Genomic DNA, 13,906 nt, shown 5'->3' on the forward strand with positions numbered 1-13,906 from the left:
GGTAAACTCAGTATGGATTCTTCACACAGTGGTGCATAAGAATTTCCACCTGTGGGTGCAGTTTACCACCTCCCAGACTATACAACTTCAGTCTTTGTATCTCCACCAGTGGAGCCAGGAGCATGGCATTAGGATGCCTTCTTCCTGTGGGACAGATTTGATGTTATGGTTGCAGACACCACAAACAAGGTAAAGAGGGCCTGCATCATTGCCTTGAGGCAAGGAGGCATCAGTATCAAGGAGATTGCTACTCATGTTGGCAGCTACAGAACCAAATACTCACAGCACACATGGAAAACATGACAGATAATAAAAATTTATGTATGGTATATTTTTATGTGACATTTAACACGTGGTAATATCATCATGGGCATCAGTGACAGCATGGATATGATGGGGCAGACTGAGGGCCAGTTTTCAATGTAGCTGTGATCAGTTTCTCACCACAGCTGCAGGATGGCTTCCTTGAGGCCTGGCACTGAACTTGTGCTCTTGTTCTTCAGTCCATTCTTGATGAATAACCAGAAATTTTCAATCTGCAGTCAGGTCTGGTGAATGATCTTGTCCTTCTGTCCATTTTTGATAAAGAACTAGGCATTTTCAACTGCAGTAAGGTCTGGTGAGTTGCCTGACCATTCAATCACAGGTATTTCATTGTCTCAGCCATTTTCTCCAGTCACTGCACTTGTGGGGAGGCATGCAATCTTGCAGAAACACACTACATGTTTAGTGAAGATAGAAAAAACTGTGCAAGTGATTCTTTAGCACAACTAAATGATTGTCATCATGCATTATTTGATTTGGTGATAAAATATAGAGGTCATCTGCATCACGCTGAAAACATCCCAAACCATTATAGAGGCTGAGTGTTTCACTGTCCTCACTGTGCACTGTGGGTTACATCTGTTGCTGCCTAGTGGTTGTCGCATACTCCTGCCACTCACACCCAAGCATCTGAAAGTGCTTTCATGGGGGGGGGGGGGACTTTTTCCACTCTTCAGGGGTCCAACTCATATCATGTGCAAAATTTCAGCCTCTTATTCTTCATATTCCCACTCATGTTTCTTCTTCAGGCCAAGAAAATGTCACTAATGTGAATGTTGGTGATGATTGTAAATGCCCAAATTTAAAATTTTAATTCATTAATTAATCAATGTACATATTTATTTATTTTCAGGGACACTTCATGGATCTGGTGTATTCTGCATACCCTCTCCACAGGGACCCACAGTTTTTTACAGATTATTTGTCCCGTACATTTCCTCCCTTTGTGAGATGTAGACTTGAAAAACAGATACTGATCAATAATGAACGTGAGGAAGAGCTTGGCTGCCACCTCCTCTTGATGGATATATATGATAAAATGTTTGTTGTGATATGGTTGTGGTTAGTGTTTCTAATTTTGTGCACAACCATTACTTTACTTGCTCTTTGCTTGTGGGTAATACCTCCCTTCAACCGACTGTTCCTAGATATACGGACAAATTCAAAACATTTGAAAGAAACGAGAAATAAGATTGTAAAGCAATACTGTTTTTCTGATTTGTATGTTCTGTACCTGATGAAGCGTCACAGAAGTGAGACTCAGTTTTCTATGTTAATGTCAAAACTTATCCATTCTGAAGAATCTTACGATATGTCGTCGACATTAAGTAAGAAAAAGAGTAAAGTCACCTTTAAGGATGAGATGATGTCAAAGACTGATCACTTGCTGGAATCATCACCAAGCTCAGGAAAGGAACAGTGGTGTACAAAGAACACACTCCATTATAGTCCAATATTTCCACATGATGAGGCCTTACGCAGCCGCAGAGTTGACACCTCAACTCCTTATTCTGATTATGATGCTGAGATTTCTTTTCCCAGAAACTTCATCAAACATGAGTATAAAGTATAGGTCCTATATAAAGAAAAGTATTTTTCAAAAAATCACAAATTTGCTAAAAGATTATATGGGGCATCCTGTGAGTTCAAGAACATACTTCATAATATGGTAGTTTGTGATTCTTAGTGAAAAATACACATATATTGTGGACTGAATAAATCATTCCAGCAGCATTTCTGTGCTCAGTGAATACTTAGAACCAAGTCTTCATAAACACTCTTTCAACAATGTTAGGTCATGATTTCAGTGAAGTTAAAGTTTTCAAAATATGTGTGTATGTGTTCATATGCGCTTACCTAATGTACCTGATTTAGTAAAACTGGTGGTGTTCTGCCCCTGCTCCCCCCCCCCCCTCTCTCTCTCTCTCTCTCTCTCTCTTCATAAACACTCTTTCAACAATGTTAGGTCACAATTTCAGTGAAGTTCAAGTTTTCAAAATATGTGTGTATGTGTTCATATGCGCTTACCTAATGTACCTGATTTAGTAAAACTGGTGGTGTTCTGCCCCTGCTCACCCCCCCCTCTCTCTCTCTCTCTCTCTCTCTCTCTCTCTCTCTCTCTCTCTCTCTCTCTCTCTCTCTCTCTCTCTCTCTCTCTCTCTCTCTCTCTCAGTTTTATGGATATTACATGATTTCATAATTTTGCCTTCCATCCTACCAAAACCTCTATTTGGTGATGGAAATTTTTGTATTTGATGTGCATCTCTTTCCTTACCTTCAATTTATGCCTGCTTATATTTCCACTTTCTAAGACAAAAAATTATTTGTTTAAATCATTCACCTCTTTGACTGTGGTATCAAGGTGATTTAATTTTTTTGCACTATTTGATGTGTATGTTTGTGTGAATTTTTTTTCTTCAGATCATTAACCAGTGATATTTTTATACATGTTTTGTAATGTTTCATGATTCATTTGAATTGTATCCTTGAATTATTTGCTCCAGTATTTTTTTTCTCATGGATTCATTTATTATGATTCATTTGAATTGTATCCATGAATTATTTGCTTCTGTATTTTTTCTCATGGATTCATTTATGTACTTTTATTTTTCTTTGTACTTTTTGCATATACAGTACTCACAGAGTTATCCAGTGCAGTACCTTTCTTTGCATATACTGGTAAAGTTATCCAGTACAGTGCAAAAATTCTCTAAATTGTTTTTATTTATTCTTAATTTTATTTTTATTTTTAATTGCATTTGATAATGTAATACTCTTGTTATTTAGTTCTTGTAATTATATTTTTCTCTTACAATACAGTAGTAGGCTTACATTCTTTGAATGTGTATTTATAAGTTTGTATATTTATATTGGAAATACTTTATAATGATTATTATTCTTCATGATAATGTATTAGAGATAAGACCAGAATGCTTTTGTAACTTACTGTGAGTCATAAAACTGTAAGTTACTAAAAGGAAAGGGGGTAAAGAACTTTAAATTATTATCTTGGGATCTACTACATACCTACAAATATTAATTTTTATTATTAGTTATTTTTATATGTTATAATTTTGTTTTCAATTTTCTTTGGCACCTCTTCCCTTTGCAAAATTTTGTAAAGAGATTGGTTTGCATTATAGCCAGTAGATATTAGGGCAAGTCTTAAAAAAAAAAAATGTGCAGGCATGTAGCCTCAGGAATGTGGATGTCAACCAGCTGTTAGGTGCCTTTCATTTATTATTTTTACTTTGCTTTAATATTAATTATGTGTCTGCTTATTTATTATTTTCTTTAGCTTCCTAGGTGTTATCTAGGATGTATAGGAGGTAGCAAGTTATATGCATAGAAAATTAATGAGAAGGTAAAGTCTGTCAACTAATTAGTAGACATCTTAGGATTACCTTATTTATGCTAGTTTTATTATTTTTTGGAAATAGTTTTGTTAAGAAAAAAAGTAATATGCTCTCTCTCAAATAAAAGTAATAGCTACATTTTTATCCTGTTAATCAAAAACACTAAAACATTTGTAGAGGAACTTGTTCTGCCTTGTTGTTATGAGAGGGCAGAGGGAGTGATTGGGTAGCTACAAGGATGCTGTATACTAGGGTCTTTGGTAGTGGTGTGTGGAGGAGGATGGCCTCTGTTTTCTTCCTTTCTGAAGCCTGGATATATATATATATATATATATATATATATATATATATATATATATATATATATATATATATATATATATATATATATATATATATATATATATATATACACACACACACACACACACACACACACACACACACACACACACACACATATACACACACACACACACTCTGGAACCTTGGTTTTCGAACTTAATTTGTTCCTGAATGCCATTTGAAATCTGAAATGTTCAAAAACCAAAACTATCTTCCCTATAAGGATCAATGTAAAATAGATTAATCTGTTCTCAGACACCAGTCCACCATGTCTTAGCAGGTAATAACAGTTATTACCTGAAAACAAACAAGGTTTGATGCTCAGGAACAATCCCAAGCCTCCTGTGGTTCTCTCTATGACCCACAATGCCATTGCTACTGCACAACTGCATTTTCCCCAGAGCTTTTCCCAGCAGCAAGGTGTCTAAGTGTCATGATCAGCTTCATTTTGGTGGTGTGTGGGTTGCCTCTCTCTCTCTCTCTCTCTCTCTCTCTCTCTCTCTCTCTCTCTCTCTCTCTCTCTCTCACCCATGAAAGAGAATGCCTGCATGGTCTAAACAATATTTTTTGATGAGTTCTGTGTTACCAAGTTCATTCAATACATCCTTTCTTGATAAAAAAAAATTCTAAGCTGATGTTGTGGAGCAGCCATCTTACCATTGGGAGCGTCAGTTACTGACGCTCCCAATGCTAAGATGGCCACTCGACAACATTTCCAGCTTAGAAATTTTTTATCCAGAAAGATTGAATTACTGTATTATCTTCTGTGTCTCTCCTCCAGCATCATGCACAGGCCACAGGAGCCACTCAGTGTTGGCCACAAATGAGGTCAGTGTCTATGGATCTCATGGAAGTAGCAACTGTCTGTACTTTGTGAAGCCAAAGCACAAAAAGTGCAGAAAGTACTGGGTGTATCTGATAGTCAGTAACAAATTTATTGCATGGAGCATTCCACACATTATTTTTCTGTAATATTCTTGTCACTGTATTCCTTCATATTCAAATCATAAAGTGTTGCTCTCTTCTCCCTCTCTGCAATCAATATTTTAGTCAAACAACTCTTAAACTATTCTTCCCACTCACAGAAAGGAGTACTTGACTGACAGACAGGACAAGACAGTGTGAAAGCAGCAGGAGGAAGGATGGCAGTAGCTGATTGTGGCTTGTGTGCATGCTGCCACTGATAATGCCTTCTATTGCTGGCCACTGTGGCTGGCCATAGTGGTGTGGTTGAAAAAATCGCTCTGCCAGCCACAACTCACCACTTTTTTACAGCTGCTGGGAGAAAAAAAAGCCAATGTGAATAAAGCCATATAGATGTATGTGTTCTATATTTAACCATTTTTTTTGAGATGGGCCACTGACCACAAAAAGTGGCTCATGTGAATGCAGCCTAAGCTGCACCTCATTCTTGTCAATTTTCTTCACTTTACCATGTATTTAATATGTTAGAGTTTTGTTCGTTTCTTCTTGTTTTATCCTTGAAGCAGTAGTCGAGGAAAGTGGACAAATAAGAGAAAAGAAAACAGCATGGTGACATAAAACTACTCTCTACAGAGGCTTGTGACCTCTTCTGCTTTATATCACTTCATAGGTTCTCCTTCCCTTCAGTGTTCCACTGTGGTCCTCTTGTTACCTGCAGAAAGAGAGCAAAGAGCACAACACAGGGAACAAAACTATACAACTTGCATGTCCATCCTCTCCATGCCTGTACCAGTAACTCTTTGGTCTCTCTCTCTCTCTCTCTCTCTCTCTCTCTCTCTCTCTCTCTCTCTCTCTCTCTCTCTTTGGTACAGGCCCAACACTGTGAGGACTCTGCCATCCTCCTCCTCATCTTTTTCTACAGTTGCTGTTATGGAGCCTATCAACCTGTCTCTCTCTTCTTCATACTTAACACACTCAACCAGGAAATGTTCCAGTCTCCCTCACCCCTCTGCAACCTAATGCCCAGTATAAGTCATGATCTGCTGATGCACCATGCAGCCCATCCAATATTATGCACTATTACTTTACCTATAAATCTTCAATGATTAGAAAAATGTAAAGATGGTCACCAAGATGAGCAGAAAAGGATGCCTTGAAAGTTGAAACACTTGTCTGCTATTTTTATAGCTTGGGATGTGCATGTGATTGTCTCAAACAGAATTCCAGTCCCATCCACATGCTTAAACATGAAATATGTTACTTCACAATTGTGTTACCAATACAAACCACATGTGGGTTACACAAATTTTCTATATGCTTAAAGCTGAGAATTATGTCACATGACACTTTCAGAATTGTGTAGAACACAATTGTGAAACGCGACACTTTCAGAATTGTGTAGAACACAATTGTGAAACGCAACAAAGTTGGTACCTCTGTCCATGTTTGTTTACATTTTTGTGCCATTCCACGTTTCCTCAGCTGCATTAATATCTACTTCACGTTTTCAAATAATATAAGAAACATCTACTTTAACCAGTTATTCCTTGAAAAGAACAGGCATTGTTGCCTTAACTTTAGGGGGGGAGGGGAAAAAAAAAAAAAAAAAAAAAAAAAAAAAAAAAAAAAAAAAAAAAACAGCCCCCCAGCTAGATTAATTGATTTGCAGTGGAAATGGCTACTTGATTCAATCAAGGCACATCAAAATCTACTACGAAAATGTAGTTTCATTAAAAAATGTTAGACAGGTGTACTTATATAAATTTACCTTAATTTTAGCATCTGGATCCAGATCATGCCTGCTCATTTCACCAGCTCAACATCCATGTTAAGATGAAAAGGTTCAAAAGGCATCATTTATAGGTGTGTGATTATTGTGCTATTCATTTATAAATGAGCAGGCATGATCTGGATCCAGAATCCCCATACTACCTAACAAAATTATACAAAACTAATCTGGCAAATTTATAAATAAGAAAAGAGTATGAAATATTTGTCCTGCACATACCTTGCTTGAGGAGTTGGTCTTGATGTTGTGGGGCTGTGATGACCCTATAGATCCTATGATTATGAGCCCTGGCAGTAGTTGTCCTGTCTTCTTCGGGAAGGCGCAGGTGAGGTGAATGACAGAAGGTTATTTTGGAGGGGACAACACCTGCTGTGGCAAATAGGTTGGGCAAGTCAAAAGTGGTGATGCCTAGAGCTTGGAGTTATGATCTGAGGATGGCCTGGTGGGAGTGGAAGTGCAGGCACTGCAGCTGGAAGTGTTCTGTGGTTTTGGGGACAGAGAGGCACCAGGGGTTGTGTGGGTCAGGTGAAAGGTTGAGGCAGTGTAGGTGAAAGCTATGAGTTGTGTGACCAATGTGGAGGTGGGTGAGGGTAACATCTAGATCACAGGACTTTTTCCATGTCCATGGGTGTGGGGAGGAATCACTGTAGTATTGGCCCATAGATGTGGTGCAAAGGGCACTGATGAGGATTCTGTCCCTACCAGAGAGGCAGGTTTGGGATATGATGCATTTGGCAGTTGAGCGGGAGAGGGTGGGCAGTAATGTTTACATTGATGAGGGCCAACTTGGAGGCAGCATCTGCCATAAATGTCAGTGTTATAGCACCCATTGGAGTTTGATGTTCCTCCCCTCATTGGTGAGGCGCAAAAGGGCTTGTTGGGAGTCATGAACAATTGTCATAGAGGAGAGTGGGTGGCTGGACCAGAGGAGGTAGAGAAGAGAGAGTCGGTGTATATTTCAGCACTACCCTCAGTGTAGGTGGCAATGTGTATTATGGCTTGGTGGATAGCAGGGCTCTGCAGTGGTGACATCAGTCTGTTGTGGGAGTCAAACTGAAGTGTTAGGGATGTATAGTGCTGTTGACATGGAAGTGGGTGAGTCTAATTTAGAACCATCTGTGTAAATCTTGAGGTGATGGTGGTAGAGGGATCTGTCTGTTTCTTGGAACTGGTGAGAACAGAGGAGGCTGGTTGAGTGCTTGGAAGGAAGGCCAGGGATGTGGAGGGCAAACATGTGGAAGATGTCTTGCTAGGGAGGTAAAAGGGAGAAAGGTCTGGTAGGCTGTGGTGGTGGTGGGACGAGATTGAGGGTGTTGAGGGCTAGCAAGGCTCTTACTAGCAGTGGCAGTCAGGTACCTGGATGCCAGGTTGGTAAGTGGTGCTTGACCCCTAAGGTTGCATAGAGCATGGTTAGTGGATGGGTAGATGGCAGGGTCATGATGCGGTGGTACTGTTGGCACAGTGTTTCTCTTCTGTAACTGGCAAGAAGAGCAATGCCATTTTCTGCGTGGAGGGCAATGGTAGGGGAGGATTTCATGGCTCCTATGGATATCCTGAGTGCAGTGTTTTTAATGGGTCTAACTTGGAGAGGACAAAAGCTGCCACTGACTCATAGATACTGTTGCCATACATTAGTTTTGCTCTGACAGTAGTGAGGTAATCCTCTTCATCAAGTAGAGCCTTTTGCTGCTGGAGGTGCACAGGTACTCAATGTGTCTAGTCCAGGAGAGACAAGGGCCGTCTATGTGAAGCCCTAAGAAACTGTTGTTTGTAGAGTAGGGCATGGTGGCTCCACAAATTCTGACTGGGTGGTGTTGGGAGTTTTTTGAGGGTGAAGCACACGAGTGTGCTCTTTGAGGGGTTAACTGTGAGGCCCCAGGTGGTCACCCAGTCTTCAAGTGGAGTTGTGGTTTCTTGTATGCAGGCTTATGACTCAGTTAAGGATGGTGTGCAGGTGACTATGGTGATGTCATCTGCATACATTAAGGTGTGAATGGTGGGGGGGAGGAAGCAGAGGTTAGAGAGAAGACTGAAGAGGAGTGGGCTGATGGAGGATCCTTGGGGGATGCCTCTCTTTATGTGATGAGGGGTGGAGGTGGTTGCACCTACAGCAAACTGATAGGATATGTCACTGAGGAAGTCTTTGATCCAAGTGAAGGTGGATCTTGTGATGCCTTTCTTGGCGAGTTTGTATAGAATATCCTCATGTGGCGTGGTGTCAAAAGCTCCCTCCAGGTCTATGAGGAGGGCTGTCATGACTTGTCAGTGGCAGAGGTGTCGGTAATGAAGTATTCTATTTGACCAAGGATATCATGTGCTTCTGTGAGGATGAAAGCCACACAATTCTTTGAGTAGGAGCTGTTTTTCTTCAATCCACCAGCTGAGATGGGTGGTGACGAGACATTCAAGGAGTTTCCCAAGGCAGGGGAGGAGGTCAATTGGATGGCATGATGATGGTAGAGTTGGTTAGTTTCCAACATGTTATGAAGTGTCCAGTCAGTCAGCTGGAGTTGTAGACATACAGATGTTGTTGAAAGGTAGGTGTGAGATGAGTTATGAACTTGTATGGTATATTGTCGTGTCCTGGTACTTTGTTGGGTTTGAGTGTCATCATGACTTCTTTAAGTTCCTTGTGTGTGAAAGGCTGGGGAAGTGATGACATTATAGATGATCTGGTGGAGATCTATTGGGGGCTGGAGGGTAGGTAACAGACCCAATTTTGACTGGTATTGGTCTGCTAGTGTTTCTATTTTGTGTTGGTCATTGAGATGTGGTTGGTTAGCAGTGGCTTGTAGAGGAATGAATCGGCTGGGCTCCGTGCCCTCCATGGAGTGGAGAAAGTCTCGTGTTCTCTTGAGAGAGGAGGAGGAGAGTGTGGAGCAGTGGGTGCTGAATGGCCTGGAGGATGGTTTTGGCACAGATGGCATCCAGGCAGCGGTATTCCTTGCCTGCCTGAGTGGAGGGTGCTCTTCGCCATCCATTACAGGCTTACCATTGGTCAGCCACTGCCTTGGCACATGTGTCATCCCACCAGGGTTTCCCCTAGGGTTGGCAAGGAGTGCAACAGGTGACGAGATGGAAGGCGGTCTTCCCTGCTTTTTGTATGGAGGTTGTGATCTGGTGGGCAGTCTCTTCAGTTGGAAGAATGGAGAGGTCAGTGAATGGAGTTAGGGCTGCTACATAGTCTGACCACTTGGAGAGTGTCATTCTCCAACGTGGTATGCATCCAGGGTGGGGCCTGGGTGTGACTTGTGGGAGTGTGGCTAGAACAGGGAGGTGGTTGCTCCCCATGTAAGGGCCTGTGAAGAAAGTTGTGTTATTCAGGCGTGGGTCACCAAGGAAGAGGTTGAGTACTGAGGGTGCTCCTGTATATGGGTGGTATCTAATGGCAAGTCTTGGCAGGCTTAGTAGTGTCAGATGGAGTGAGTCAAGTAAGCAGGTGAAGAGAGCATTGCCTGCTGGATTTCTGTAGTGGAGGGAGAGGGAAGGGTTCCATGATGAATGCAGGTGATGGAAGAGAGAGGTAATGATCGTGTTCTTGATAGGATGCTTCAGTTGGGTCATAACACATTACAACTGTGAGCCAGACACTTGTTGGACTGAGCCTGGCACCTATGATTTCAAGATGCCCTCCTTGCCATAGTGGGAGGGCAAGCTGTGTGTGGACTAGGGTACCTTGGAAGCCTAAGAGGACCCCCCCCCCCCACCTCGTCCCTGGTGACTGTCCTGTCTGAGGATGGTGTAACCTGCTATGCTGAAGATGTGTGGGGAGAGCCATGTCTCACACAGCCCCACCACAGAAGGTGTTGTATTTCCCAGGTACTGCTTGAGTTCTTGCGTCTTCCTGATGAGGGATCTGGAGTTCCACAGGAGAGTGAGGTCCGTTAATGGAAGAGTGAGGAGAGAGTGGAGGAGAGGGCAGGCCAGAGGCTGACAAGGATGTCCAGGAAAATTGTGCCCTTCTGGTATAGGTAGTAGGTGTCAATAAGAGACTGAAGAGTTATTGTAAGGGTTCTTGGTGTGGGGGAGATGAAATGGTGACATGTGGAGGAGGGTGGTGAATTGGGGTATTAAGAGGTGGTGGCCTTTCTGGGGTGTGGTGTGGGTGCTGGCTGGAGTTGCTGGAGATTAAGGTGTGTTTGCTAAGGTGCAAGATTGGATCTGGTGGAAGATGGTGAACTTCCACTAGCATGATGAAATGAGTGAGCTCAGTGTGAAAGGGTGAGGATGTGTGTTGCTTGTGGTGGTGGCTGGTTGGTATGGGTGATTACAGCATCTTGGTTTGGGGCTAAGATTAGGTGGTGTTGGTGGAGGAGGAGCTGATAAGGCTGGTGCTTCTGGTGAGCCACTGTCATCGCTCGGGCACTCCTGGAGGATATCAGAATGGTTGTTGGTTGTGGCAGAGGACCAAGTGTTGGGATGAGTGTTTGCACCTGGCATTTGTGATGATGGTGGAATGGTGGAGTTGATTGACTGGCGAGGTGGCATAGATTTGGGGAGGGAGGGCTGGTGGTGTTTGTTAATATCTGGGAGTGGAACACAGTCTTCAGAAAGTTTAATGTGGGTTTGTTATGTTGTACAGTTGATGGAGCAGTAGTCAGACCATGGGGACCGCCACATTGGAAACAGTGTTAGGGCTTGTCACAAGTTGTGTCACCTTTCCAGAAGGGATGGGGGCCACTACATTGGGAGCAGCGTATTGAAGACCGGCAAATGTTAACAGTGGCCCACCCGCTGACATACAGGGCAGTGCAGGAAGGAAAGCAGGTAAGGCCGTGTCTGATAAACCAGCTGGTCTATGGACACTTTTGATGGGAGGGGGCCTGACACCTTAATTCGGATCTACTTACCCTGGGTGGTGCGGGGGGATATGGTGGGAGTGGATCCAGCAGATCTTGTGGATGTCGGTGTTGTCCATGGCCTTCTGTGCATGGCAAACCTCCTGAAGGTCAGTGTCATCAGCTAGGGGACCAATTTTACCAGAAGTGAATGTGGTGCCATCGTCATCTGTGCGGCGACAAGTTACTTGCCAATCTCCCAAGGTGAAGGTGCCGGTCAGTAGGTCGGGAACCCCGAGTATATTATGTTCCCAAACAGAGATTACTAGGGAGGAGCCATTACTCAGAGAGCGGGTGTCCCCCTCAATGATGTACTTGCCGATTGGGAATCCGTGTAGGGCGTGGGAAACGCGACTGGGGCTGGAGAAGATCCTGGCTCCATTGCAGGTTCTGAGGAGGAATGCCTTGGTATAGTTGTTAAGAAGTGGTGGTGGTACTGGGAAGGTGCGGGAAACTTTACAAGGATCTGTGTCTGAAGAGGTGACACTTCTCTCGGTGGCTAGAGGTGGCAAGGTGGTGTCCAAGTACATATCGGCCACGGCCGGCATGGTGATGACCGGCGTCGCCAAGGGAGCTAACCCTTGAAGGGGACAAAAAGGGGTGGGTGGTGGCACAATATAGCTCCGGGAGTGGTGCACCAAAAGAGCACGAGGCACCGGAGGAGAGCCTGTAGCTAAGGCTTCTGGGATCGGCAGTTGCACTTTAAATATGGTAGAACTTGCTTTGGTCATCCTTTCAATATGGCCGCCAGGCGGAGGACTACCGCTTGAGTTGAGGTTTGTTGTTGTTGTCTTGTATTTTGATGAGTAGATTCACAGTGTTTCAACCGATGTTTGGGCTATCACTTTTTTACCATAAAAATATTAAATATTTTAGCTTGCACCCTCCACATACTAAGTGAGTCATATATACCTGGAATCAGAAGCTGTATTACAATGTGCAACGCAATATCTTGAAAATTCTGAAACGTGTAACGCAAAGGACATTGTTCCCTTTCCTCTACACATTTTTCGGGTGTAGGACGATTTGGCCACGGATGATTTGCCCACGGACAATTTGGCCACGGGATGTCACCGTAGGACGTTTTGGCCACGGGAACTTCCCAAGGTGGACGTTTTGGCCATGAAACATATTTACTGTAATATATATTATATTTTGTATTATTTACATATTTTCACAATTATTATTAATATTTGTATTTATTACCTAACCTAACCTAACCTAACAGAACAGAACAGATTAGAGAACTTTTTTGGATAATAAAACAGACTAAAGATTTTTTCCTTTACTTAATAAGCAAGCTACTAAGTGCAATAGATTCCTAGTATTTTCTCCCGTGGCCAAAATGTCCTACCCACCGTGGCCAAAACGTCCTAGGGTGACATCCCGTGGCCAAATCGTCCGTGGCCAAATCGTCCGTGGCCAAATTGTCCGGATTCCACATTTTTCACAGAATGTGTACAGCTACGGGGCGAATTTGTGCAGCGCATCACAAATAATAATAATAACAATTTATAATAATAATATAATGATAATTTATTTGCCTTCAAAAGAAGATACAAAAGACACTATAAACATATTTCACGAGAAAAGAACATAATACCTTGTCATTCATAAAATTAATTTGAGACTAAAAAACAGTTTAAAGATTACATCGTTATAAAATTTAGAGTATTAAAAGAAAGGAGTCAATTATAAGTATACAAGAGAAATCTTACAACTAGCTAAACAATTTCAAAATTATACATAGATCAAAACATGAATTCTAAAATAAAAAATAAGTTACTTTTAAATTACATTATCATCAGACTGAAATGGAGCAAGTATCAAATTTAAAACATAATTGTCAAATGAATTTTCACTTGCCAGAAGGGCACGGACACTGTCAAATAACCCGTCATTATCAAATATTTGATGTTTTATTTCATATTTGGCCTTCTTTGCATAGCTAGAGTCAAACAGGTATTTCATAAAGTTTACATTGTACTTTGAAAAGATGTCCCTCGCTCTTCCGAGTAAGCATGTTGAATTGAATTCCCTTTAATTCAAAACTTTATTATAACAATATATATATATATATATATATATATATATATATATATATATATATATATATATATATATATATATATATATATATATATATATATATATATATATATATATATATATATATATAACATCTTGCTCTTGAGTTACTATGAAAAATCTGGCCTAATAGGTCAATATTCATTGCATCCACCGTAGACTCCATTGAGGGTATCCTTAAGGGGTTTACTTCTACAGTATTTATGTAGTCCGAACCTAGCCTTGGCAAGTTTTCCTTACAT

General features: G+C 41.7%; 2 protein-coding genes and 1 long non-coding RNA gene across 6 annotated transcripts in view; 1 reads left to right on the top strand and 2 right to left on the bottom strand.

Moving 5' to 3' along the window:
- LOC135099877 (putative uncharacterized protein DDB_G0286901) overlaps window positions 1-3,818 on the top strand; it is a 61,142-nt gene extending 57,324 nt beyond the window's left edge. For all 3 annotated transcript variants that reach the window (XM_064002506.1, XM_064002504.1, XM_064002505.1), the window contains one exon: window positions 1,178-3,818. In XM_064002506.1, the coding sequence (XP_063858576.1) occupies window positions 1,178-1,897 (720 nt within the window). In that variant the 3' untranslated portion in view covers window positions 1,898-3,818. The remainder of the gene's footprint in view (window positions 1-1,177) is intronic.
- LOC135099881 (uncharacterized) overlaps window positions 1-5,571 on the bottom strand; it is a 33,625-nt gene extending 28,054 nt beyond the window's left edge. For both annotated transcript variants that reach the window (XR_010268411.1, XR_010268412.1), the window contains exon 1: window positions 5,109-5,571. This is a non-coding gene — a long non-coding RNA (uncharacterized LOC135099881). The remainder of the gene's footprint in view (window positions 1-5,108) is intronic.
- Window positions 5,572-7,659: 2,088 nt separating this feature from the next.
- LOC135099879 (uncharacterized) lies at window positions 7,660-12,346 on the bottom strand. The gene is made up of 2 exons (XM_064002509.1): window positions 11,589-12,346; window positions 7,660-11,106 (listed from the first exon to the last, which is right to left on the bottom strand). Exons 1-2 carry the CDS (start codon window positions 12,305-12,307, stop codon window positions 10,947-10,949), a joined length of 879 nt encoding a protein of 292 aa, XP_063858579.1. The 5' UTR covers window positions 12,308-12,346; the 3' UTR covers window positions 7,660-10,946.
- Window positions 12,347-13,906: the final 1,560 nt, after the last annotated feature.

The sequence above is a fragment of the Scylla paramamosain genome, chromosome 4, assembly GCF_035594125.1.
Source record: "Scylla paramamosain isolate STU-SP2022 chromosome 4, ASM3559412v1, whole genome shotgun sequence".
Lineage (NCBI taxonomy): Eukaryota > Metazoa > Arthropoda > Malacostraca > Decapoda > Portunidae > Scylla > Scylla paramamosain.